Genomic DNA, 24,718 nt, shown 5'->3' on the forward strand with positions numbered 1-24,718 from the left:
GGAAAGTCTTCCTCAGAGAATGCCATGCGATAAAAATCAGGAGGCGACTTTCTAATGCGCTGCGTTGAGTCAGTAATCCAGCAGCTGCCACTTCAAACGTGCTCACCAGAAGTACTGACATTCTTCTCTGGAAATTGTCTGAACAAGAAGCAACTTTTTTAATGACCTTAGTATCATTGATGATGACAGCTAAGGCATGCTTGATTAATACTAATTTTGGTAATGGGCTAATAACAACAGCTACACATTGGAGCTTGATTTGTTGTTTTGTATTTTCTTATTCTGATGGCAAATCACTCACTAGCTTTAAAAGAAGCACGTGGCACCTCAGGGTTATAATACCACTTATTTACTACCTTAATTTTGGAAATCTGTTTCTTTTATAATGAAGATAAATATCTTGTTGTTCAAGAGGAGAATGTATGCAGGAGTTAAATTTATTTGAATTATCTTCATCAAAGGGCAATAAAACATAAACAGTAACAAAATACACAGCACATTGAATGCAAAAACACAGATCCTGATTTCCTTATTCAGGAAAAATTCCTTTCTTATCTCAGAGAGGGTCTCAAGCATAAGATGCTGAGCTGACATTCATAGAGAGAAACTCCATTAGGAAAGGTTTTATTCCAGGGGCAATTTACAAACTAGCCTTTCCTTTCCTTATCTGTACATTTGGAATTTTCCTATATCTGAAGTCTTGAGCATTCACGTAATTATTTGAATTAGTGCAAAGCAGCCAAATTCAAGTCCCAGTTACTTAAAGCAGAATTTGAAGTAAAATTAATGTGTAATACTCCCAATCCAAAAATTAATCAGCACATATATAATTAATCTTCTTGTGCCTCCTTTCCAAACTATTCCACATTATTCACCAAAACTTGGAAAAATCTAAATGATGTAAATTATTTTTTAGGACTACAGCTGTCAAAACTCATGTGCTAATAGCACCTTGCTTCTTGAAGTAAGAGACTATAAGCGTGCCTCTGCATAATTGCTAAGAGTATTATATATGGAGAGAAGCAGCTACTCGAGTATTCAGGTCACAAACTAGGTAAGACACTGGTTAAAAACTAGGCAACTAGTTTAGCTTACCACGTGCTGATGTTTTTACATGCTTTTAATACAAAGCATTTATTCCAAAGAAATAGGCAGTCCCCTTATTTTTCTGAATGCACTTAAAAGGCAGTGTTAAGTTCAACATAACTTCATTTTATCTGGTTTTGAGATTACAAAGACACAGATAACATATCCAAAGAGATACCAGTACCTTTATCTGTAAACTTTGAGGGGGAAAAAAAAAAAGAAAAATCCAATAATGGCCAAATCTTCACATCCCGTAACTTCTGGCTTTTAGAATTCAACTTACTTCTGCCGTTACTTCAGGTTCCTCCTCAACCTACATCAGGGAGATCAGAGAAGACAGATGAGATCTTCACGTCAGAACCACACCGAAGCCCCTACTGCTCCTGTCTTTGTTAACACTTCCCAGGACCACACAATATTTCTACAAAATTTATAAGCAGTGTTATCAAAAGCTGCAGATGAAAAAAAAAGGTCTTTACTTATTGCAAGGATATCAGCTAACGCAGTGAACCTCTTTTTTTTCCCCCAGTGCGAAACCTGGGGCCAGATTAATCTGAATTGACATAATATGACCATTTGGGGTGTTGTCCATTCCTTTATTACAAAATTGACTGACTTTTTCCACACATAAAAATGGTGACAGTTAACAATTATTTTTCCACATAAATTTGTATTAAATATTGATAATTTTCAAATCCTGTAAAAAAAAAATCTTAGTAATAATCAAAGCAATTTCTTGTATAAACAAAATCAGATAAGATGCAGTCTTATTCCAAAACATTTTTCTACAAACTACATATAACTGATTATACCCAACTTTACTGGACATGTAATTAGTGATTACTATGACAGTCTAATAGATTAACTTTCCGAGAAAGGAAGATCTTATTGCTCCAAATCTCTTTTTGAATTAAAGTATTAGTCTATTACATGGACCATTTCACAGCTGGCTCTGATTTATCTTGGTTTTGATGCAGCAATTAATTCTGCTCAGAATTAAGCGAACAGAAAGATGTCGTCAGTCATTTCTGTAGTCTCTGGTTACAGTGTTATTTGATTGAAGAGGTAAGGTTCAAACACATATTTTTTTAGCAGTGAACTCCTAGAATCCTTCAAGGCCATGTGACAAAGTAAAAACTTGTGTTTTTTTCCCTGGCAAAGTAAAATTTGTTTGTTACACTCACAATATGTAACATTTATGATTTAGTGGCTGTAAATAAGCAGATTCACATATTAATTGATTCTCCTCAGAGCTCTGTTAGTCAGGACAGCTACTTTGCACAATACACCGAGATAAAAAATCCTAAGAAAAACAAGGAAGAGCCTTTCAGATCCTCTTGTTCTTGTCAGTTACAATCTGAATCACAGTCACATACTTTCCTATATTAACAGATCACGTGTCTGAATCCTTATCCTGAAAAACTAGTGGGCACACCTTGAACACTGACTCAATTTTTTGGCTATTTTCTTCCCTTTCTACCCCAGTCTCAGAACTTTCAGATTGTGCAGCTTATATGGCTGCATCACAGTGCACAGTTTGTGCACTGCTTGCATAGGGCATCAAATTAACTCACACCTTGCACTCTTTTTAATGCGACATTTAAGAAAAATAGGAATTTTTCATTGCAAGCACTGTGTGTGCGCACAGGGATTACAAAGCTTATATATCTGTATATATATATTCTGATTATGGTCAGAGCAGTACCAAGGGGAGGTGTGCAGACACTGATGTCTTTTTTTTTTCCCCTTTTGGTACTTCTAGGACACCAAAAAGCTACAAAAGTACTGTGGATTGCTCTGAAAGCATCAGAATCTTTACTGGCACGGCCTGTCTCACACCTCCTAGGTGCTAGGAACAGTTTTTGGTGGGAAGAAATACTACCAACAGTAAATGATGATTGAGTTAGGAACCACTAAGGCAAATCTGATGCATCCACGTCTCTGCAACCGGGTGGGATGCATCCCAGGCTGCTGGAAGTGAATTTGAGGAGGTACAGCCGTTACTAAGTAACTAGTGGTTGTAATGCTGGCTTTTAAAATGTAGCATCTCATCTTGCCAGGCAAACAATTGTGTTTTCACCTCAAGTTTGTTAAAACAGCTGCTTTCAACTTTTCAGATACAGGAGCATGGCTCCAGAATGTGTGATGGGATACAGGAAGGCAAATAGTGAAACAGGGCTTGTATCACTGCAGTAACTTAGTTCATTGGAGCTGATTTCAACTGAATAGCTTCCAGAGTTATACTGTGGTACTACAGAATTCATTTATATATCCCTGTTGAAGTAGCAGTCTTTATTTTAACATCAAATTATTTTTTAAATCTCCCATGCAGGCAACTGTTTTAAAAACCTGAAAACACAGCATTATTTCTTTACTTTGTTAATTTGATGCATGCTTTGTGTATATAAAAGTGATTTTTATAATTTTGTAAATTAGTTACACAATAAAAAGTGCACAATGCTAATGCACCAGACTAAAAATGTTATGAAGTTTTGAGTTTTTAATCTTAACAGCAGTCTGTAAAAGAACTGATAACAAAGATCTAAGGATAGAAAAAAAGTAAACACTACATGCTGGATGTCTGTTTCATTTATCTAATAACTATTATAATGAACACATAAGACCTGAAAAATAGATATGCCAAGATCTGAGTTTGCTTTCTGTTTATTTTACCATCCCGAAGTAGTACTTCATTCCTGATACAATTTTGATGGAGCCATTTACAAGATGCAACTTACTCTAAAGTCACCGAACAGCCCTCTCTGTATGTGCGTTCTGCCTAAAATGTTACTGATGTGTGGTTGGACTTGATGATCTTAAGGGTCTTTTCCAACCTAAATGATCCTAAATATTCATGTATTTTATGTAGAAGGTTTCAAACAGTCTGGGTTGCAATGCTCTTGAAAGTATATTACAGCCTGCAGACCCAGATGTGCCCTGGTGATTTTTTAACCTGCCACTGGCTGACAAGTTGCACGTGCCATTTGTTCTTCTGAAGGTCTAGGAAATAGCACGTATCTCCTGCAAGCGCTAGCAGACTAATGCAAGCAAACATGCTCCTGCCAGCCTGCCAATCGGCAGGCACGTACCTCCCGACAGGAATGTGTCTATGTGACAGCTGGTTGTCCAGACATGTAGGAGTACATGTGGTCTAGTTGGCAATCTGCTCATCAGGAGATGCACGCTCTCTCTCAGAGACTTGAAAAAGCGTTTCTTCTTTTCAAGGGCACAGGGCTCTCTCAGTGCATGTGCTCTGTTACTGTATTTTAGATCCTTTCTCTTTCCCAGTTTTGGGCACAGCTAGCGGCACAGAGAACTGGAGTGGGGAGGCACGGCCACAGGAAACAAAGGATAATTTCCAGATCAGTAGTCTCTAGGTAAATAGCAGAATTCATGGCCAAAAAGGGATGCTTTTTATCACTGCCTTTGTGATGCTGAATGATGTGGCAGTGCTAAATACTACAGACTTGGCATATACTAAAACTACTTCTTTTTTTTTTTTTTTTTTTTTTTTTAATTAGCACTACTGAAATTTAAGCTTAGAGAGAAGATAATGCTTTTTGTACATTTGTACATAATCTTGCACATTCGTAATAAGAGTTATATTTTTCCTTCTAAACAGATTATGAATTATCATGGGCAGAATCATTCAGCACCACATCAGCTGAATTAATCCAGCAAGACTGGAAACATAGATACAAAAAATACCATGAAGATACACAATACTGTAACGTTAATTGTGGTCCTACAATGCACTCCCACTCACCTTTGCAGGTAGTGCATATCCTCCAAAAAAAGGGAACCGACCACTAAATCGGTGAATTGCCCGCTGAAACCTTACATGGGCCTTACGGTGACCAGAAACTGTTTATACCTGATCTCCATTCAGATGGCTCTGCTTCAGCAACACTATTTAATTTCAGAACTTCATCTCTTCATCCTTCCACTTTATCTAGCTTTACAGTGACTCCTCTCATAACCCGTGTCATGGCTGAATAATTCAACGGCAAGTAAATTCCTTACATTTTTCTTCAAACAGCCTTCATCACTAATTGCTGATTGATATTTTCTAGACCTCAGTGAGGAGATGTTTGCATTTTTCCTTCAACACCACTACCAAGGAAAGGCAGTGAGGCAGGCTATAGCTGCTGGAAAAGGCACTCCAGGTCTGTTCACAGCATGCTCTCAGCTCTGCCAAAGTGCTCCAGCTGATACCTCCAAATATTTAATGCACCTAATTCTGAATGCAGTCGGAGTGCTTGTAGGCTATTCAGTGGCTAAAACCAGCTGTAGGGTGCACTGCTAAAACTGCAGTGGTTTCTATCTTAACTCGGTATTTCTCCTTTTTCTGAAGTCGAGGCTGAAAATATTTTTTATTTTTGAATTTTCAGAAATTTGCTGAAATTGATATTCAGTAAGATAACAAGATTTAGGTTACCTGGAGGTAACATATTCCCCCACCGCCCTCTCAAGTAAGAGAACTATATTCTGTAACACAAAATAAATGTATGATTTTAAAAGTTATGTTTTGGGTATCAATAATTATAATCTCATTACCAGCTCTCCTCCAAAACCTGTCATATCATAGGCCTTAATAGTTCTATTTATTACAATACCAGTTAGATTAATATAAAGAAAAAGCCCAGTATACATGCAGAACATGTACGTTCTTACCTGTTATCAAGTACACATTGTATAGATTTCAGACCACATAAATCACCTCAACTCAAGGCATTTATAAATATTTAATAAATAAACAAATACAACATTGATAAGAGCAACTGCCGAAGAGCTAAGAAGAGGAAGAACTAACATTGCAGGTTCCTTCCACGTGAACTAGAACTTGAACTATACAGGGTGTGCATGGCGGCTAGGAGAGTGGCGTATGCTGAGCTGACACAATCCAGTGTACTTATCATATGCTGACTATATCATTTAAACTTATTACCATATTGCTAATCACATAACATACACTGGAGAGACAAAAGGTGACTTTCCCACCAAATTCTGAATTGCTACGATATTGCTATGAATGCCTAATATGATATTTAATTACATGAGTAAGGAAATGTGGGCAGGAACTGCTGGTTACAGGTTAAGTTTACAACATCAAAATTTCAACAACTTCTCTACTCAGGGAAAATTAATAATAGGGTATCCCATTGGAAGGTATTAGGTATCTTTAAAATAGTTAAGCGATTTGTTTTCTTTTAATTACTTCCTGCCAATATCCATAATTCTCTCTAACTGTTCAAAACTAACTTAAAATCCAATATAAAATTGCTATTGTTTCTATATCATCAAAAAAGAAAGATTAATGACATATTTCAGTAACCTAGTAATAACTGGCATTTTTCATTGTTCAAGCTCTACGTAATCCTCAGTGGATCTTAGATGTAGGTTAAAAAGGTATTTAATGCCTGCTTTCCAGGTGCCAAGGTCAAAAATCACCTAGCATGTATAGGAAAGAGGAAACATCTGTTTGAATAATTTATTTGACTAACACAGAGGGTAGGATTAAAATTCACTAATTTCTTTGGTCTGATACTGAATTTTAATTAAACAATACAGGTATTTGTTCAGTTTGACAAAATTTCCTGGCTTTACTTGTGGGCACATTGGTGCATTTCCCTACCTACTGGATCTGGCAAGGGAATACTGTGATTTGTTGTTATTTCATATCTGCATATACTCTGAGAATTAATATTTCTGTATTTTGAGTTATTTTCCCCCCCCAAAAAAAAAACATTTTAAAGAATTCAGAAACTTTTAACTAATTCTCAAGACTCTTTAGTTTCCATGGAATTCCTAGTAACAAGATCAGAATATATCACAAGATCAGTGATTACATATGAAGTTGTAATGTACAGCAACCTTCAGCATCCAAGATAAAAGTCCTGCTTAAAAGTTTTTTGAAAATATTTTATGCAAGTCATCTGACTGTAGTTTATTCTATCCTTTATGTGAGTCAAGAGTAAAATCTTCTAGATTAATAGTAAAAACAACAACAAAAAATACTCAGTTTGCTTAATTAGCAAATATAAATTAATACAAATATAGATATTTTATTCAAATCAAATATGGAAGGTGCAATTTTTTGCCTTTCTGGGGTCAAAAGAGATTTCAACAGGGCCAGGATTGTACTCCAGTTTCCTAATACCGGGAAAATTTTTGTCAAGCAAAGTAGCTCAACAATTGGACAGCTTTTTAACACAGTAGAGTAGAATCAGAATGCTTTATCTCCAAGAAGATAGCAGAAGTTCTTACACTGAAGAAAATAACTTTCTTGGAGGTGCTGTACCCGCATGTTCCATCCTTTATTAGAACCAAGGGGAATGGTAAATGAAAAGTGTGGTTTTATTCAGGCTGGCCCAAAAGACAGAACGCTAAATGAAGATGAAATACAGGCTGACAGGACACGGAGCACGTGGACAAACTCATTTTATAATGGAATTAAAAGAAAAAAATCCATGTTTGAATGGCATCAGTATTAGGTTCTAAATTTCACGAGCCTGGTCTATTCACTGGAAAATAGTCATGTAGTAATATTATTTTGTGATGACTAGTGCATTGTTCCTAAACTTCTCATTTTTAAACTTCTCCACTTCTGGAGCAGGAAAAAAAATCAAGAATGGGCACATATATGATGAGTTCCATTTCTTTTTACACGGGAATCTATCCATTGTCATATCAAGAACAAAAATTATACTTTGGAAGACAGCAGCTCTGTGATTTGTAATTTTTCTTCCCTTCTCAAGGGAAAGACATCTTTTTTAGTCAGAACAAATAATCAGTAGGAACAAAACTGACAGAATGGAAAGTGGTAAATTGTCAAGAATAGAAGAGTATTAAATATTGCCTAGTTAAATTTTCAAACATACGAATAAATTCTGATTCAAATGTAAACTAAACCACTACATTTAGTAATTTAGTTACAAAAAAATACCTGTGTCAGTTGAATTTGTTTATCTATTTTATCTACAGCATTGCATAAATGATGGTTTTTTTTTTTTTGTTGGCCAGTACAGCTGATAAATAATAAACCAGTTAGGCTAAAAGTAGCATTAAAAATCTGTAAGGAGTGATATTAGGTCCTAAATACTGAACTAAATTATTACTACAGGTAACATTGGAAAAAAATACAGGTCCCAAACTGTAAATCCTATGAGCAGATTTTATTTCCACAAAGAGTTGCATTAGAGTTCACAAGGCTGCTTATGTGAGTAAGGAATACATAAGCAAAACACTGAATTCATCTGAATTCATTTTCTTTCTCAATTATCTTGATGGTCTTGAGCTGATGCTCCAGCAAAATGCTTATCAAGCATACAATACACTGGAACATGTCTATTAGAAGCAAGCTATGGTGATGAAAAGTTATTGTCTCTCCTTCTGCATATTACTGCATGCACAGGATCAACCTTCACCAATGTTGTTGACAGTAACTGTACTTCCAAGAATTAACTTCTATGTTATTTTACCTTTGTGGAAGATTACAATCAAATGCATATGACAGGAACTGGTAACACTGGCACAAAGTTATTACTATTAGCTGATTTATAACTGGAAACTGAAATCTATTATCCTGTTTTTCAAAGAAATAAAGACTACAAATATAACATGGCTAAAAAACCCTGAAACTGATTTCAGATGAAACTCTACCTTCATGTACTTGTTTTCCAACTGATTCAGTAAGAGCTGTACAAGCAATAACCAACAGAACTAAGAGGAAGACGTCTGAGGAACATACCCACGTTCTCTTCTGACTTATTTTTTTCCCAGGATTCTTGGCAGAGGTTTTCTTTTAACTTTGTGCATCTCAGGCAAAACTGAAAAATTTGGGTTTTTGTTCACAGAGTGACTGTAGTGAAAGGGAAAAACAGGATAAGGTGTTTCAAAGTCAGCTGCAGAAAACAAAGAAAAAAGGATTAATTCAATATCCCAAGTCAAACCATATCTATCTTAATATCCAACCCTAACCATTCTATGATTCTGTGATTCAGTATGATTCATCACAGGTTCCAATATATCTTTTATATAGAAAAAGTGTAATAAGCCTCAAATTTGATAACTGAGAATGGAAAACTTTTTATGAAATTATGGAAAGTGCTGCAAACACTGATGAAGGTGAATATTAAAGCAGGTATTCATTTGTAGGTAGAGTTATTTGAAAGGGAGTAAATTATAGCAGTAGTTATTCAGAAGACAGAGTATTGCTTTCAGAACCATTACCATTCACATATGGCTTGCAAACACTGAGCAGACTGCAACTTTCTTGAGGATGAGGCTGACAGGCTAAGTGCTTTTCCCTTCATGTCTTCAAAAATAGCTGATCTTCATGAGATTTCATGAATTAATAATTTCAGATAATATTGCTATAAAGAACATGATCTCTCCCCCAAGTTACATATCATAGTTTATCTTCTGAAAACAACAGTGTAATTGTCACCAATGTTGTTTTATTTTATAAATATGGTCATTCAAACAATTTCAAGTGATTGGAAGACTAATGTCTGTTTCCAAATCCTGCAAGATGGCAAGATATGCTGTTAAGTCACTTATGTTTTAATCTGCAGTCAACTCTATAATAAAAACAACCCTCACAGATGTATCTTGTGAAGGCCTGTAAGAGAACTGGGAATTTACACAGATCAAATAGTTATCAACAAATAGATTTTAAAATAGATTTTAAAAGTCTGAGGTATTTAGTGCATATTTATTCTAGCATGTCTAACACTTTTTTTTTTTAATATGGAAAGTAATAATGAATATTTACAAACATTCAAAATGCATTAGCTGCTCCTTTCCATAATTCCGGGAGATTGGAATGGCAGGAAAAAAACACCACATGAACTAGTGCTAAAATTAACTTTTATATTGGAAAACATTAATTTCTACTCCTGTGTTCCGGTCTCACCACCAGTACAAGTCTCATTCCCAGTATATTTGCCATTAGCTGCTATTTTATTATTTCTATAATACTGCAAATAAGCATGAAGTAAGCAATTAGTTTGCTTACAGAAATGTAGATAGGCTGCATGTTCATTTGTCATTCTTTCTTTATTTTTTTTTCTGGCAGCTTTGGAGGCTTTCCAATTCATTAGGAACTGTCTTTCAATTTCTTTAATTTCTTTCCCATCAAGGAATTCTGTCAAAGAGAAAAGAACATTTTCTGTGATACCCAAAGTTAACTAAAAGGCTGTACAAAGCTGTATGTAACGTGCTGGTCTAGATTTGCTCTCTTCAAATCTTTTTTTCTCTTTTTAGTCTTTCGGTAAAAAAAACCCCAATACTGCTTGATATTCATATTCAAGCTGCAAGAGTGAGTTAACACGTCTTAATCACAAAATAACTGTTTTTATAACTTTCAAGGGAAATATATATATTTCACATTCAGTTAATGTGCAACACCTTATAGAAAGTTCTGAAGAAAAGCTATGCTCTTACACAAGATATACATAGATGCAGAAATTCAGGTTGAGAGACAGAAACTGCATGTCTTAGCGATCAAGCAATCCTACTGGTCATGAAGACAGACAGACAGATTTGGCTCTTTAAGGTTAACTTTACTCACTTTGGTGCCATAAAGCTTATGCTCTATGTTTCCCTGGTTCCTTCTGCATTTTTGAGTCAGACCAAATAAAGTACCTCACCTGGCCACAAATTTACGTTGCACTAGAACTGTCCAAAGGGACTGTTATTTTCATTGTTTTCTTAATGGCCAGAAAAAACCAAAACCAAGTTCTGTAATTACAACCTTTAAGACAATTGCCACCTTTTCCAAAAAAAGTAAAAAACGAGCAGAGTTTTTTTTGCTTGTTTCTACAGTATGAATACTTACATATAGAAGACTAAGTTGCTTCCTTTTATGCTAAAATTATCTCAAAATAATAATGTAAACTGCATCGCAGTAAGGTTAAGATTAACAAATCCATTCCTAACGTAAGCGTGAACTGCTTCTAAGGACAAATGTTATATAACAAATTCAAACATGGTATGGTACAACCTGTACAACTGTAACTACTCAACTAAAACACCTAAGCAACTACTACCGGCTTACAGGGAAGTAGAGTAAAATTATGAAAATGAGTTTCACAACATCTGGAATATGAAGACAAAAAAGCCTTACCATCTTATAACAATCTCACCAATAATCTATTATAAAACAAATGATTATCTATGATTCTATGATTACTACTACTAACAGCAAAAGCTAAGCAACAGGGTTTGTGCAGTTGATTACATAAGTAGTTTTAGCTATATTACCTATACAAAATTTAAAAATGTATAATTTGACATAAATATCTATGGCAGTAATTGTGTTTACCTAAATAGTGCAATTTAAGAACAATTAATGTATCAGTTATTTTCTAAAACAGTGAGGGTTACGGGTGGGTTCTGGGGCTGGCTATTGGTTTTATTTTTTACCTAAAGTTCGTGACTGCACTACAATCTTGTCCCTGTATTTTGGTTTGTGGCAGATGGGGTTTCCTGTAAGATCCATTCTGTGTAGCTTTGTCCATTTGTTTAACACAACCTCCAGATCCTGCAGTTGATACGAGAACAGAACATTGTGATTATTTCTCCCTCTCCAGAGTAAAATTCAATAGTAATAAGATTTGTTCAGCCAGGACCAAATCCTGCACACAGAAATAATTTAAATGAGACTATTCATGTATTAATCTGCACATTAAGAAAGTGTATTTTCAAACAGAGTCGTGCGTAGCATTCCCTGAATATATCATAATTGCACAGAAGAAATGGTGATGCAGTTGGAAAACTGCACTTTTAAGGATACAGTCATGCCAGCTATGGAAAATTACCACTAGAATCCCACTTATAAACACCTAAAGCTGAGGAATTACCGGCCAAAAAAATGTATATGATATGTAATGTCTGTTAATGCATCCCCACAGTCTCATGGAGCCCTTAGAGAATCAGTGTCTGATTAGATTTTCTAAAATTTGTGGAAGAATAAATACTTTACAGAGAAACCAGGCCAAGTGTAAGGTCCTGCACCTGGGTCATGGCAATCCCAGGCACAAATACAGGCTGGGCAGGGAATGGATTGAGAGCAGCCCTGAGGAGAAGGACTTGGGAGTGCTGGTGGACGAGAAGCTCAACATGAGCAGGCAATGTGCTCTTGCGGCCCAGAAGGCCAACCGCATCCTGGGCTGCATCAAGAGGAGCGTGGCCAGCAGGTCGAGGGAGGTGATTCTCCCCCTCTACTCTGCCCTGGTGAGACCCCACCTGGAGTACTGTGTCCAGTTCTGGAGCCCCCAGCATAAGAAGGACATGGACCAGTTGGAAAGGGTCCAGAGGAGGGCCACAAAGATGATAAAAGGGCTGGAGCACCTTTCCTATGAGGACAGGCTGAGAGAGTTGAGGCTGTTCAGCCTGGAGAAGAGGAGGCTCCAGGGAGACCTGATAGTGGTCTTCCAGTACCTCAAGGGGGCCTACAGGAAAGATGGGGAGAGGCTGTTCAGCAGGGCCTGTTGTGACAGGACGAGGGGTAATGGTTTTAAAATAGAGGGAGGTAGATTTAGATTGGATATTAAGAAAAAAATTTTTTACAATGCAAGTTGTAGAACACTGGCACAGGTTGCCCAGAGAGGTGGTAGATGCCCCATCCCTGGAAATGTTCAAGGCCAGGCTGGATGACGCTCTGAGCAACCTGATCTGGTTGGAGATGTCCCTGCTCCTTGCAGGGGGGTTGGACTAGATGACCTGTGAAGGTCCCTTCCAACTCTAAGCATTCTATGATTCTATGAAAGAACAGACTAAAAAAACCCTAAAAATTGTGCAAAGAGACTGTCTCTCTCTTTGTATATCTAAAACTGTATTTTACAGGAGAAACAATAATCCTCTCCTACACAACTGTGGGTGGTCACTTACAATATTGGCCCAAATAGTGAAATTTTTGAAATATACCTTTCTCCATCTGAGTTTCTGTCTAGTTACCCAAGGGCAGTATGACCTACATAAAACATCTTCTGTCTTTTAAATACAATAAATTCGAGTTAAAAGGATGCAAAGCATTGCAGAATGGTTCTTTCTACTCTGATACTTTACTTTCTCAAATACTTCATTTTCAAAATTTCAGTTAACTGTCATTCTCCATAGGCTTCCTTGTATGTATGAAAAGCTTAAGGAGGGATTCAAAACAATCCATATGAGTACAAGAGAAGAGAGTATTTCTGTTCTACAGTTGTAATAATTTGGAAAAAATCTACCCATCATGATGTGACAGATTCTAAACTGCAAAGTCTGTAGAATTTTGTAGCTTGATGCCAACAGTGAAGTATCTAGCGATGCAGCGATATCTCTTAGCTCCTTCAAATTTAGAAAATCACCTTCGTAACGCAAGCAGGGAGAAGTCTGGTTTTGCAGGTTCTACTCCCTTGGCAGAAAATCCTCCTGGGAATATTGTATGGGTTATATAATACATGTTTAGAGAAACCACATGGAAGTGGCAGCACAGCCTCACACCTCCAAACTTAACTTCTTTCGTCTGCTGTTGCTGATGGTGTATCATCTAGCATCTACTGTTATCTAGTGATGATAACATCTTTTTAGAAAAATAGAGAGCAAAAGTCTTGTTCTGTGAGGAAGCAAGACTGATAAAACAATGCAAGAAACTCTGAGGTCTAGTTCACATGAAGAAATGTTGATAAATCTCACAGTTACACAGCAAAGCTTTATCAGCATGTATCAGAAGAGCAATATGATAACCCCCACAGTTTAGGTGCTAACACTTATTCACAAACACAACAATTTAGGTGGAAAAATATTTTAGGCTAGACTTATTAAAAAAGAAATAGCATTTAGCAAGTGTATTTATTTATTCTTACCTGAGCATTCAGGCATTGTCATGGAAATCTGTAATGTGTCCTAGATTTCACTAGAAAGAATTTTTTCAAATAATAGTTTTGCAACACAAAATTGTCTATTACTGAAATAAAATGTATATGGTTTAACCTTGCTGAATGCATACAAAGAGTCCTGTAGATTTTTGTTAGCTGTTACTTACTTGATAAATGACCCAGAACATGCTTACTCCAGTGTATGTTTATCTAAGAGCACACTAATCCTGTGCTGAAATATGATTACCCTTTCGATACGCTCTAGTTGTTCATTGCCTTCCTGTCTCTAATAAAGTGCTTTCACTTCCCAGCCTTTCAATAAGCTGTACTAAAGGGACCAGACACTCTTCTGGGCAGTCTCCGTTTGATAAATGATCATGTCATGCTATCACTTTGAGGTCTGCTACAAAATACTGACGAGCAAATTATATTGCATTGGTGCAGGGGGATAATGGGGGAGGGCAAGTGCCTTAGTAGGCAGCTGTAGTGCTAGCAATAACGTTCTTACCAATTAACGATAGCCATTTAAGAATTGGTATTTGACCAGTATGCTCCAGTTTTTATCGGAAATGTCTAGTCCGACTGCCCTAACTACATCTACAGACAGCAATTTGTCACCATTTTGACTACCTGTCATAATCTATTTCAGAAAATCTATAATTTTTCTCGTGTTCCTGACTGAATTCTGAAGTGAATAAATTCATCTTTTGTGATATCCTCTTGTCATAATCAATATCGGGCAGAGGTTGAATAAATTAAAGACTTGGGAAATACAGAACTTTATAGGTATTTCTAGCCATATTTTCTCTACCTGTCCAAATACTCACACAAGTCATAACCATCCAAAACCTAATGTAATTACTAAATAAATAATATTCTGGCTTTTTGTAAACATGAAGATTTGTGGAGTTTTTTAAACAAGAATAGTGTTTTTAAAAAATTCCCTTAGTATTCCAATTCAAATACACTGCAGTGTAGAAGTCCTTGTGAACCTGACTAAAGTAAACCAGAAGCTCGATAGGATAAATAAATGAAGTAGTAAGCAACAGAAAACAAAGAAAAGCCAATCCTATTGAAATAAATTATATTCTTGATAACTGACCTAAGATGTGTTTTTTACATGTGGTAGCTAGTCATAGCAAGTTATTTTGCATGAATTGAGAAAAATTACTTAATTTTGTTCTGTCTGCTGTTCAGACTGCATTATATAAACTTCAGTCATGTGAAACAAGGTCATATGCCTTGATGTCTGTTAATTATGCTAACAATGCCCTGAATTAGCCAGAACCTTAAGTGCCTGAATTTACTAGCCTTAATTTTCAACTACGCTGAAATCAATGTGGCATTGTTGAAAAGTAAGGGAGTATGGGCTTTCATAATAATGTGAAGAAATTGAGATAAATGTTTAGATATAAAATAATTTTACTAACTATACAAAAGTGAGAAAAGTCTACATGAGAAGATTGTATTTCATGCATTTTTTATGCCTTTCACATTTCCCTCTTTTCCAAAGATTCCATATTAATCCTGCTGCCATTTCTCTCTGCTACACAGCCCACTGCTGTTGACCAGCCCTGCTCAGAATGTGGATGGCTCCTCTGCAGCTCCTTTTCCAACCGGGTGAAGGACAGCTGGGTACAGAGCTCCCTGACACTTTTCTGAGCACTGCCACAGTCTCTGATCAATGCCAGACGTTCCTGGGGATGTTCTTGATGGCAGTGATAGGGAAACAGGAATGGGACAACAGGGGACATAGAGCTTTTGGCATGAAAATGAGGTATGCTTCAGAGTTTTGAAAACAGAAGGGCAAAAGGGAGGAGAATGGAGGCAGCTTGTGTGGGAATGAAAGAGCCTTTGCTGCATGTAACAGGTTCAGCCAGCAGGAGCAATTAAGTATAAGTACCACAATTATATACCCCCTAAAATCCTCTCAACTATCATGGTTGTAGAATAATGCAAGCCACGGAATCATGAAATTCAGGGTCGAAAAAAATTGAAACATACTCAAAACTTCCCTCAGCTATTTTTTTTAAACACTTAGTGGATGTAGAAGATCATTCTCCTGCTAGATGTTCACTCTAAGATATAACTTCTTAAACAGAGCTAAAACTGACTTTTTTTTTTTTACACTTTGCATGGCCTACTGCTTTTTCAACAGCTTGCTTTTTAAAAATTTAAATAAGAACTTATATTAGTCATAAGTAGAGCCTTCTGAAATGTAATCTTTAAAACACAGTAATTATAGCTGGGAAGTTGGATATCCAGCTGTACTACACGATATGTTAGACATATTCAGCGTGGTCATTAATTTTACAGGTCTGCAAAGACAGGAATCGAAACACCCTATCTGCTCCATATTTTCAAAACTTGGGAGATTGTTTAGAAAACACACAGGACAGTCACTTTCAAAATTTACCAGAGCTTGAGCCCAGTGTAACTGATAGCAGCAGCTAACTTAACTGCTAAACACATTATTTTTCAAAATCTGTGACCATGTAACACGGAAATCTAAATGTCTAATTGTTTTGGGTAAATATTAACTCTGGTCTTCCTGATGATGAAAAAATGAAATTGAATAATGATTAAATAGTATATACACAGTTACTGAATAATGCAGTCTTTGTGTCCTCTCCTTATTCTGTTTTAGAAGATACTGTTTTTTCCTCTGAAACACTGAAAACGCTGTCTCTGAACTGGCATCCTCATTCTTAAAAATAATTGGTTCTTTGGCTAAGACAATCTTTTTTTTAAGATCATCACAACTAAAGTCTTTTATATTTATAAGAGAAAAAAACAATTAGAAAACATTGTAAAATGTTTTATTTAGAAAAGGAATCTTTTTCAAAAAGGAAGTTTTGGAGACACTACATATTTAAAAAACTTACTGTTATTTTGATGTAACCAACACATTCAATATGGTTTTAATTACCCAGCAAAAGCCTACATGAATTGTATTTTGATATGAATTCAATCACAACTGCCAGTCAGAAACACAGCTTGAAATACAATACATTAATAGTCCTCTAGTAAAAAAGAAATGCACCACTCAACATTTTTAAATAATAAAATGTAAAAAATTAAGAATCCAGATGAAATACATTGACCTAGATAATTGACAGATTATGCATACAAAATACTGGAATCTCCTCGTTAGTAAACAGAACTGACAAATTTAACTTAAAAGATACTAAGTGTTCTAAGAAGTAGCATGAATAGTTAATTTTAAAATTACTAACCAATTCAAGTTAACTTTTCTAAGGAAATAGAACGTATGTGCAAACCAATAATGAAAGAGTTCATTTTAATCAAGGCTTTGTCTTGATGATTTTACGACTTAAGACAATTGATTTTAGTATTTATAAATAAAAATATCAATTTCAAAAAAAAGCAGAACACTAATGCGTATGGTTTATATGAAATGTAAACAGTGCTTATTAAGTCATTTAGAAAGTTTGTTCCATGCCTCCATGGTACAATGATGGTGTCAGTACACTTTTCAACATAAATTTGATATTCAGTTACTAGCACGACACTAAAATTATTTTTTTAACTGCTCTTTATGTCAAGAAGTAAAAGACATCATAACTTATAAAAATAATGAGAAGTGACAAGGTCAATACTCCTGTTCCTTTTTGAGAAGATAAGCTGGAAATGTTAGGTCTAGAACATTCTGTTTGAACCACATTCAATACTGCAAAATGAACAGCAAAAATACTTTCATTGAATTTGTTTTAGTGGCTACTGTGAAAGTTAGAGCTCTTGCTTATGAAGATGTGTCTTTCCTTAGCAGAAATTTATGAAAGAAATTCAATGTATACTTTAATGACAAATACTTCTTGTGCTACTCCAAGAACAATAGTCAAAAAGTCATTTTGATATCAGAATGGCTGCAAAATCAGCTAGATGATCTGGTATCCAAGAAGTGGCTTTTATTTACGTTAAAATGGAGAATAAAAAACTGTAATATGGTAAAATATTGCAAGTTAATGAGGAAATAATGGCCATGTCATTTTTGCAAATTAAGCCACTGATAGCCACTCAGATGGTCAAAACATATGCACTAACTATACATTTTGGACATATTATATTATAGTTATAACTCTGGTGCATTTAATACTCAGTTAATAGATGCATGCACAATTGCCACTTTACATAGGATTAAAGGATATTGGGACATCCTAGAGAAATGGTTCTCCATTTTTAACCTCTAGGAGATTTCTGGGTGAGAAAAGACAGCATGCTTGGAAAGTCAGAGGTTCAGAACTGTAGAAGTAAAGTTTGTTTTTACTCACCTATTTAGTGAAAAAGATGAATTTGACTAGTTTTTTATGACTCATACTAAATAGAACAAATATTTATTTTAATACCTTCATATGTTGAAGTTGATTGTCAACTGCCCTAAGATAAGAAAGATTTTCCAGAACTGCCAGTTCTTCTAATTCATCGATGTTGTTATTGCTGATATTCAACACAGACAACGATTTCTAGTGGAAAAAAAAAGCAGAAAAAGAATTTTTTTTTTTTCATGCCATGCATGAGTCTAGTTGTAAATTCTTACAGAAAATTCTCTTAAAGGAAGAACAAGCATTTGAAGCAGAAACATGCAAATACAACTACCACATACTTCACATGTTGTTTTATGTTGGCTTTCCATCTTGTCTTAAAATGCTGTTCCTTTGGTTTTGAAGTCAAACCAAAGTAAGATTATTCCTCAATTATTTCAAGAATTCTTAGTAAATACAGAAATTTTGTTTTTCTCTAAACATGTTCAAATGCTTTACAGAGTTCTGCAAGTGCTATTAACTCTACATTTGAAGTACGAAACAGACTCCGAAATTGACTGCCTTTTCCAAGGTTACATCTGAACTGCACAGAGCTGAAATCCATATCTGATGCCCATGTAGTCTCATTTAACAGCTGGTCTATGCTGTTTTTCTTTCAGGCTTGATCCTACAAACCTCTTGGTATAGGTACATATACCTCCATTCCTTGCCCCTTCTTCGCAACACCTGCGAGTCACATAATGCACTTGGCCTTTTGTAACAGACAATAGTTAGAGAGATCTTTACATTCTAGATAAAATGTAAATGTGTTTCAGGTATTTATCTTAGGAAATACTTAACGTAGTTTCACATAAAAGGAACAAGAAGCTTTTATCTCTAGAAGATGAAGAAGGACACCTAATCCAGTGAGTTTAGAATTATACCAGATATGGGATTTACCATTAGTTACAAAATGTCTATTTCAGCTGTGAATACAGGAAATGTAACCCCCTTCTAAAATCTGAGCGAGATCTACAGGGCAGGCAGAAATCACCGGTATAATCGTGACACAGACAGTGTATAAACTTAAATCTCAGTCAAAAGATCCAGGATATTGTCATCATCAAAACATTTGTTGTGGTACACAGAGACCTATACGGCCCGAAGTTTTTGGCTCTTTCACCTCTGACAGCATTAAGAGCCAGAAACAGATAGAAGAAGATGAAGTGAGAAGTGATGTCTTAAAGAGGGATCAAACACTTAGCACTTGAAGGATAAAAATATGTTTTTACATGTGGCTTCCACAAAGATGTTGCATGGTCAAGAATGCAAAGTGTTTCTTACAAAACAAAACCAAATGCACACCAAAAGACCTTAAATAAAAGCCATGAAGAACAAAATGCTAGTAACCCTAGGCCAGGATGCTGAAAAACTCTGAAGTGTAGGAGTTATCATCCTGGAAGATTACAGGTATATAACCTCCTTCTACTTTCTCCAAAATAGAAGGAACAAAGTAAAAGTAGTCTCACAGGAATGGCTCATTTCTATTAAAGCAAAATGGCAATGCATGTGTTGGATTACTTAATCTCAAACTAGAAAGAATTAGAGCTAGGTCAAATTTTTCAGTGAGTTCTTCATCTTCACAAAAAAAGCTCATCAAGCCCTGACTACACTTTGGGAGATACAGCAAGATGAATTTTTTTAGTATAGAACTACATCCATTAGTAAATAAAGTGTACTTTTTTCAACAATACATTTGATGTTTATTGAGCAATTAACATGTTGAAAGAAAACTTCAAAAGCTGACTTTCCTGAATCTTGACATACCACAACATAGAAAAACCACAGAACTAAAATTGAATGATTCTGATTGTGTTGCTCTTAATATCCATTTTAAAAGCTGTTTTCACGTTTTTTTTTGCCATTGCATTCTCTAGAGAAATGCAAAAGGCAGTAAATAAACTAATGTAACAATCAAATCACAGAAACACTAACAAACTAATTAACTACAAACTAAGTAGACTAAAATAACTAACAGTGATAAATTTCTGCCACTTTTTTTAGTTTATTCACATTCTGTTGATATAGGGCATCCACACATTTCCTTACTTCCTCTCTCTCTTTATTCTCATTTCCATCCTTCATAGAAAAATAAATGAAGAAGTAGAATCTGCTGGACTCCTTGCTTATATGAAAATTGGGATGGGAGCCCCTTGGTCGAATTTGAAAGAATGCCACCATTTGGCAGAAAAGGAGAACGCGCAGTGATCAAGTCCTAATCGCTTATCTTAAAAATACTTATCTACTGATTAATGGCTCATTGAAATTCTCAAAATGTACTTACTGCCAGGGACCTAAGAGATCTTGGATCAAACAGAAGCTTTTCACCAAGAGGGAGATGTTGACTTTCAATATGTAGCTCCCTTATTTCTTTTATTTTATCCAAACCCTCTACTACAGCGATGCTGTTGCCTCCCAAATACCTGCAGAATAGAACACAAAATAGATTTAATATCCTTTAAAAGTAAAAGCAAACACAAGGCCTCAATACATTAAAAAAAAATATATTTTAAAGTATTATTGAATAATACCTGGAAATTATACTAGAAAAAGTAAATAGCTTAGCATGCAAATAGAACATACAATTAACAGATCCAAGTTTTTTTCAGTGGTTTAATATATTCCTATTACTATTACAATCATTATTTATTATTATTATTAAATGTCTGAAAAATAAAATAATTTAAATGCAAATAAATACGTTATGTCATTACTTATATCATAGAACGCTTTATTAAAAAAACCTTACTTTTATTTGACAAACAAAATCTAAGGGCTGAAAGGACCTTAATGGTTACATACTTCTAAAATTTCTTAGTGTAATATTTATTCTTTTACCAGTAAAATAAATACATTATTTTCAACTTACAGTTTTTCAAGGTTTTTCAGTGATGAGAGATTTTCCATACATGAAATACAATTGTTCTGAAGGTAAAGGTGTGTTATATTTGAAGCGAAGTCCAAGTTCTGAATTTGACTGATTTGGTTATCATATAAATATAGAACTGTAAGATTTTTACACAAAGAGAGGTCACCCTGAAATAAACAATAACAAATTAATGCTACATAGAGTTCACTCACTGCCTGTTGATTGTTTTTATATTTAAGTTCTGCTGCGTGATTTATACATGTTCACCTTTACCAAACACTTTTAACAATTATTTTTACTAGAAAAAGTGTGTTAATATCAGTAATTATCAGATTTAAGATTGAAATCTGTCATTACTATTCTGCCATACAGAAGATGAGGACTACAGCCATCATCAGCAGGCACACCACATCCTGTGTGACTTCATTCCCTTCCCTGCCTTCATCAGGTGGATTTCAGAAAAGCACAATTGTTAGCACAGTTGCCTCCATCAAACCTCAGTGATGTCATGGAAACCAGCTCTCAGCAAAGGAATACTGATTTATACAAAAACCTGCACATCAATGTATTTTAATACACTAATGAGTCTAAGATATCAAGTTTCTTTGAACGTATTCCTCTTAAATAACAACAAGATCACATATTCTTATGAGGGTTTCTGTAAAACTTCTCTGTGGCATCTGATGAACCAGTCCTAAGCAAATGAACTGATCACATTAGTAACTTGTGATGGCTGTGCACGTTCCCAGGAACGGGCTGAATAAACCTACTTGCTTGCATGGATCTGTTCACACAGAACAAGCTATTTAATCTTCTGGACTGAAAGCACACTTTTTAAAGCAGAAATCCACCATACACAACAATTCAGTTGTTCAGAGTTCAGCAATTTCAAATTGTGCTCAGTATCTTGAGGGGATTTGAATTAACTCAGGACTTACTGAAACCTGTATAAATTTCCTATTATTCAACTCAAAGGAAGGAGGACTGGGTTTAGTTGCAGGTTTAGTCTTTGAAAGTGGAAAGGTCATGGATTATTTTTTAAATGAATAAGCCCCAGGGACCAATTTAAAAAAAAAAAAAAAGTAGATTTTAACCTGACTAATTTGAAAAAGCCACTACACCAGTCCAAATTTGTTAACATCAATTGGCTTATATCCTGTTCCTGAACTCCCCTTTCCTTTCTCAGACTTCCTCTGAAATCTAAGGAATAAATCACAGATAGATTGAAAAGATTGTGCTGCGAGTTAACAACTCTTTGTAAAATTCCCAAGACTAGAAAAAATACAGCATTAACGAGAATAAAATACGTGTTGCACTTAATAGTATGTAATATCATTCCTTCAAGAAAAAAAAAAATCTGATCTGCAAAATTACGAGTACCTTACATCATCTTCTATTCCACAGCTTGCATTTTTATAAAGGTAACCATTAATAAACATAAGTCTTTAAATAAAAAAACAACTGTTGCTGAAAATATGAACTTTGTTTTTTAACCTCAGACCTAAAGTCTCCAAGAACACTACAGCCAGATTTCAATAGAGCTGTCAAAGCCCTACACCCACTGATCCAACGGCAGCAGCTCAGCTGTATTCTATAGGAAAAGTGTCAGGTCCAAATGATTTATTTGAAGTATTCTCTTTCTTAAGTGGCTAAAGAGGGAAATAAGTGGAGTTATCATTTCCATTCTGGTGACTTCCTGAAAGCTCCTTTACAGTGTAGCAACTGTACAAAATAATCAACATAGCAAATTGGTTTGATTTTTTTTTTTTTAGAGCTGCAGATTTCTATAATAGTTCTGTGAAATACTGCAAAAAATACCTCACTTTAACACTTCAGTTAATCTCTCTTGTGTAATTTCTTACATGGATTTTCTATTTTAATTACTTTATGTCAAAAATAGTTAGTGTACTGATAATATCGTTCTTGTCTGCTACAGAGATGATAGATATTTCCACAGTTTCAGGTTTGTAAAATACTTCAATGAGATTTTTGCCACATAAAGAAAAAAGTGTCAGGTTGGTAATAAGAAACTCTGCAGATTGTTGGAGTTATAGTCACCCACCTTGGTGTTTTATATGAAAAGTTACAGCTGAAAGATTATTTTTACATTTCAAATGCCAAACATTTAAAATCTATTTAAACACATTTGCGTACAAGCAGTGTTCCATATAATAACAGCAGTGAATGCTGAAGCATGTTTCCAAACAGATGTATTATTAAGGCTTAATTGCAAGTCAATATAAATGTTAAAACATAATACAGCTGTTATAAAACAGAAACTTGTCTTTGCTCGTTTGTCTCCCCGACTATAAATTCATCATAATAGTAACTACAAAACATTTGAGTAGCCAAGTTTAAAATAAGTAAAGAAAAATAAATCTTACAATTGCATCTATATTTTTATCTGATAAATTCAGATGAGTTATTTTTTGCAGATACCGTCCAAAGTCGTCTTCATTGCGATTCTTGTGACTGATGCTTTTAGCAATTAGGTCTGTTGTTAGTCGAACCATAATTCTGTAATAGGCCAAACTGCTCTACCACTTCTTATAACAGTGTATTCCACATGCTCTTATAAACAGTTTTATAAAATGCCTTAAAAACAAAAAGGAAAATGTTATACTACTTGTACCCGGCTCTTCAACAGCACTTATGTGTATACTTCAAATCTGATGTTTCCCCACCAATTCCCTTTTTGCTTACAGTGACACATTTACATATAGTTTTTGCTGCTTATAAAACTCTACCCCTTTCTTGCTGTTATTTTTTAAAACTTTTAGTGTATTAAATAACATTTAAAATATATTGTTATATTTGATTTGTTGTTTCAGTGTGTTTAAGAAGATTGTACTCTAGTCTTCCTATTTTTCATAGGGAAATATGAGCACAATGGTCCACAGCAGAAGTAATTCTCACACATAAGTAACTAATGAATGGCCGCTCATAACCTAATTATTAGTTAGAAAAGATATCAGTCTCTACAGCAGGCTGTGAAAAATGGTATAAAGCTACAGTACTCTTTATACATCTGCACAACTCCTTTGTCACACACACAACTGTATGTGCTTTTGTTATGCACAGTGAAAAACTGACTTTTTTTACACTGAGACATACTGTAGAGGCTCTCACAACAATATCAACTTTTTTTTTTTTTTTAAACTCTGGCCATTGTTCCAAGTGATCTTATAAATTGGGGAATGATAAAACTGGATGTGTAAACGGTCTAGGGGTAAAAATATCCTAACAAATATAACTTAACAACTCAGAATAAAAAGGTTGCTTTTCTAGGCAGTACATAATACAATGTACATTATGTGTTTTAGCCAATACGTAATACCCCCACATCAGTGTACCAAAACAACTGAGGAGACAGCAAAGAGTATCCCAATATTAAACTCATTCAGCCACACAGACCAAGGCACAGAGACTCCTCCATGCCAGTATTACATTTATGAGAAACTGAGGAAAAACAAAGATTGAAACTGTGGAGAGAGAAGAAGCTTCCTTACTTACTGAGCAAGGCTGAAGCTCAGTAGTTCCTCCTTACCCATGTGGGTTTTGTTTTGTTTTTTTTTTTT

At 35.1% G+C, this 24,718-nt stretch overlaps 1 protein-coding gene across 1 annotated transcript; it reads right to left on the minus strand.

The window, feature by feature from the left end:
* Positions 1 to 1,253: 1,253 nt before the first annotated feature.
* On the minus strand, positions 1,254 to 24,718 carry PPP1R42 (protein phosphatase 1 regulatory subunit 42). Its single transcript, XM_086742389.1, has 9 exons — positions 24,654 to 24,718; positions 23,525 to 23,735; positions 21,141 to 21,307; positions 20,556 to 20,694; positions 18,317 to 18,433; positions 11,515 to 11,632; positions 10,106 to 10,234; positions 8,837 to 8,990; positions 1,254 to 1,399 (listed from the first exon to the last, which is right to left on the minus strand). The coding sequence occupies exons 2-8, from the start codon at positions 23,651 to 23,653 to the stop codon at positions 8,854 to 8,856; spliced, it is 936 nt and encodes a 311-aa protein (XP_086598515.1). The 5' UTR covers positions 23,654 to 23,735; positions 24,654 to 24,718; the 3' UTR covers positions 1,254 to 1,399; positions 8,837 to 8,853.

This window comes from Chlamydotis macqueenii, chromosome 2, assembly GCF_036417535.1.
Source record: "Chlamydotis macqueenii isolate bChlMac1 chromosome 2, bChlMac1.mat, whole genome shotgun sequence".
Lineage (NCBI taxonomy): Eukaryota > Metazoa > Chordata > Aves > Otidiformes > Otididae > Chlamydotis > Chlamydotis macqueenii.

Excerpts from the sequence above, each read along its gene's own strand:
- PPP1R42 (XM_086742389.1), bottom strand. The coding sequence starts at position 23,653 with ATGGTTCGACTAACAACAGACCTAATTGCTAAAAGCATCAGTCACAAG. Across the intron at positions 21,308-23,524 it reads ATAAAAATATAGATGCAATT|GGTGACCTCTCTTTGTGTAA; the intron begins GTAAGATTTATT and ends TGTTTATTTCAG. Across the intron at positions 8,991-10,105 it reads TGCAGCCTATCTACATTTCT|CTGACTTTGAAACACCTTAT; the intron begins GTAAGCAAACTA and ends TGTTTTCTGCAG.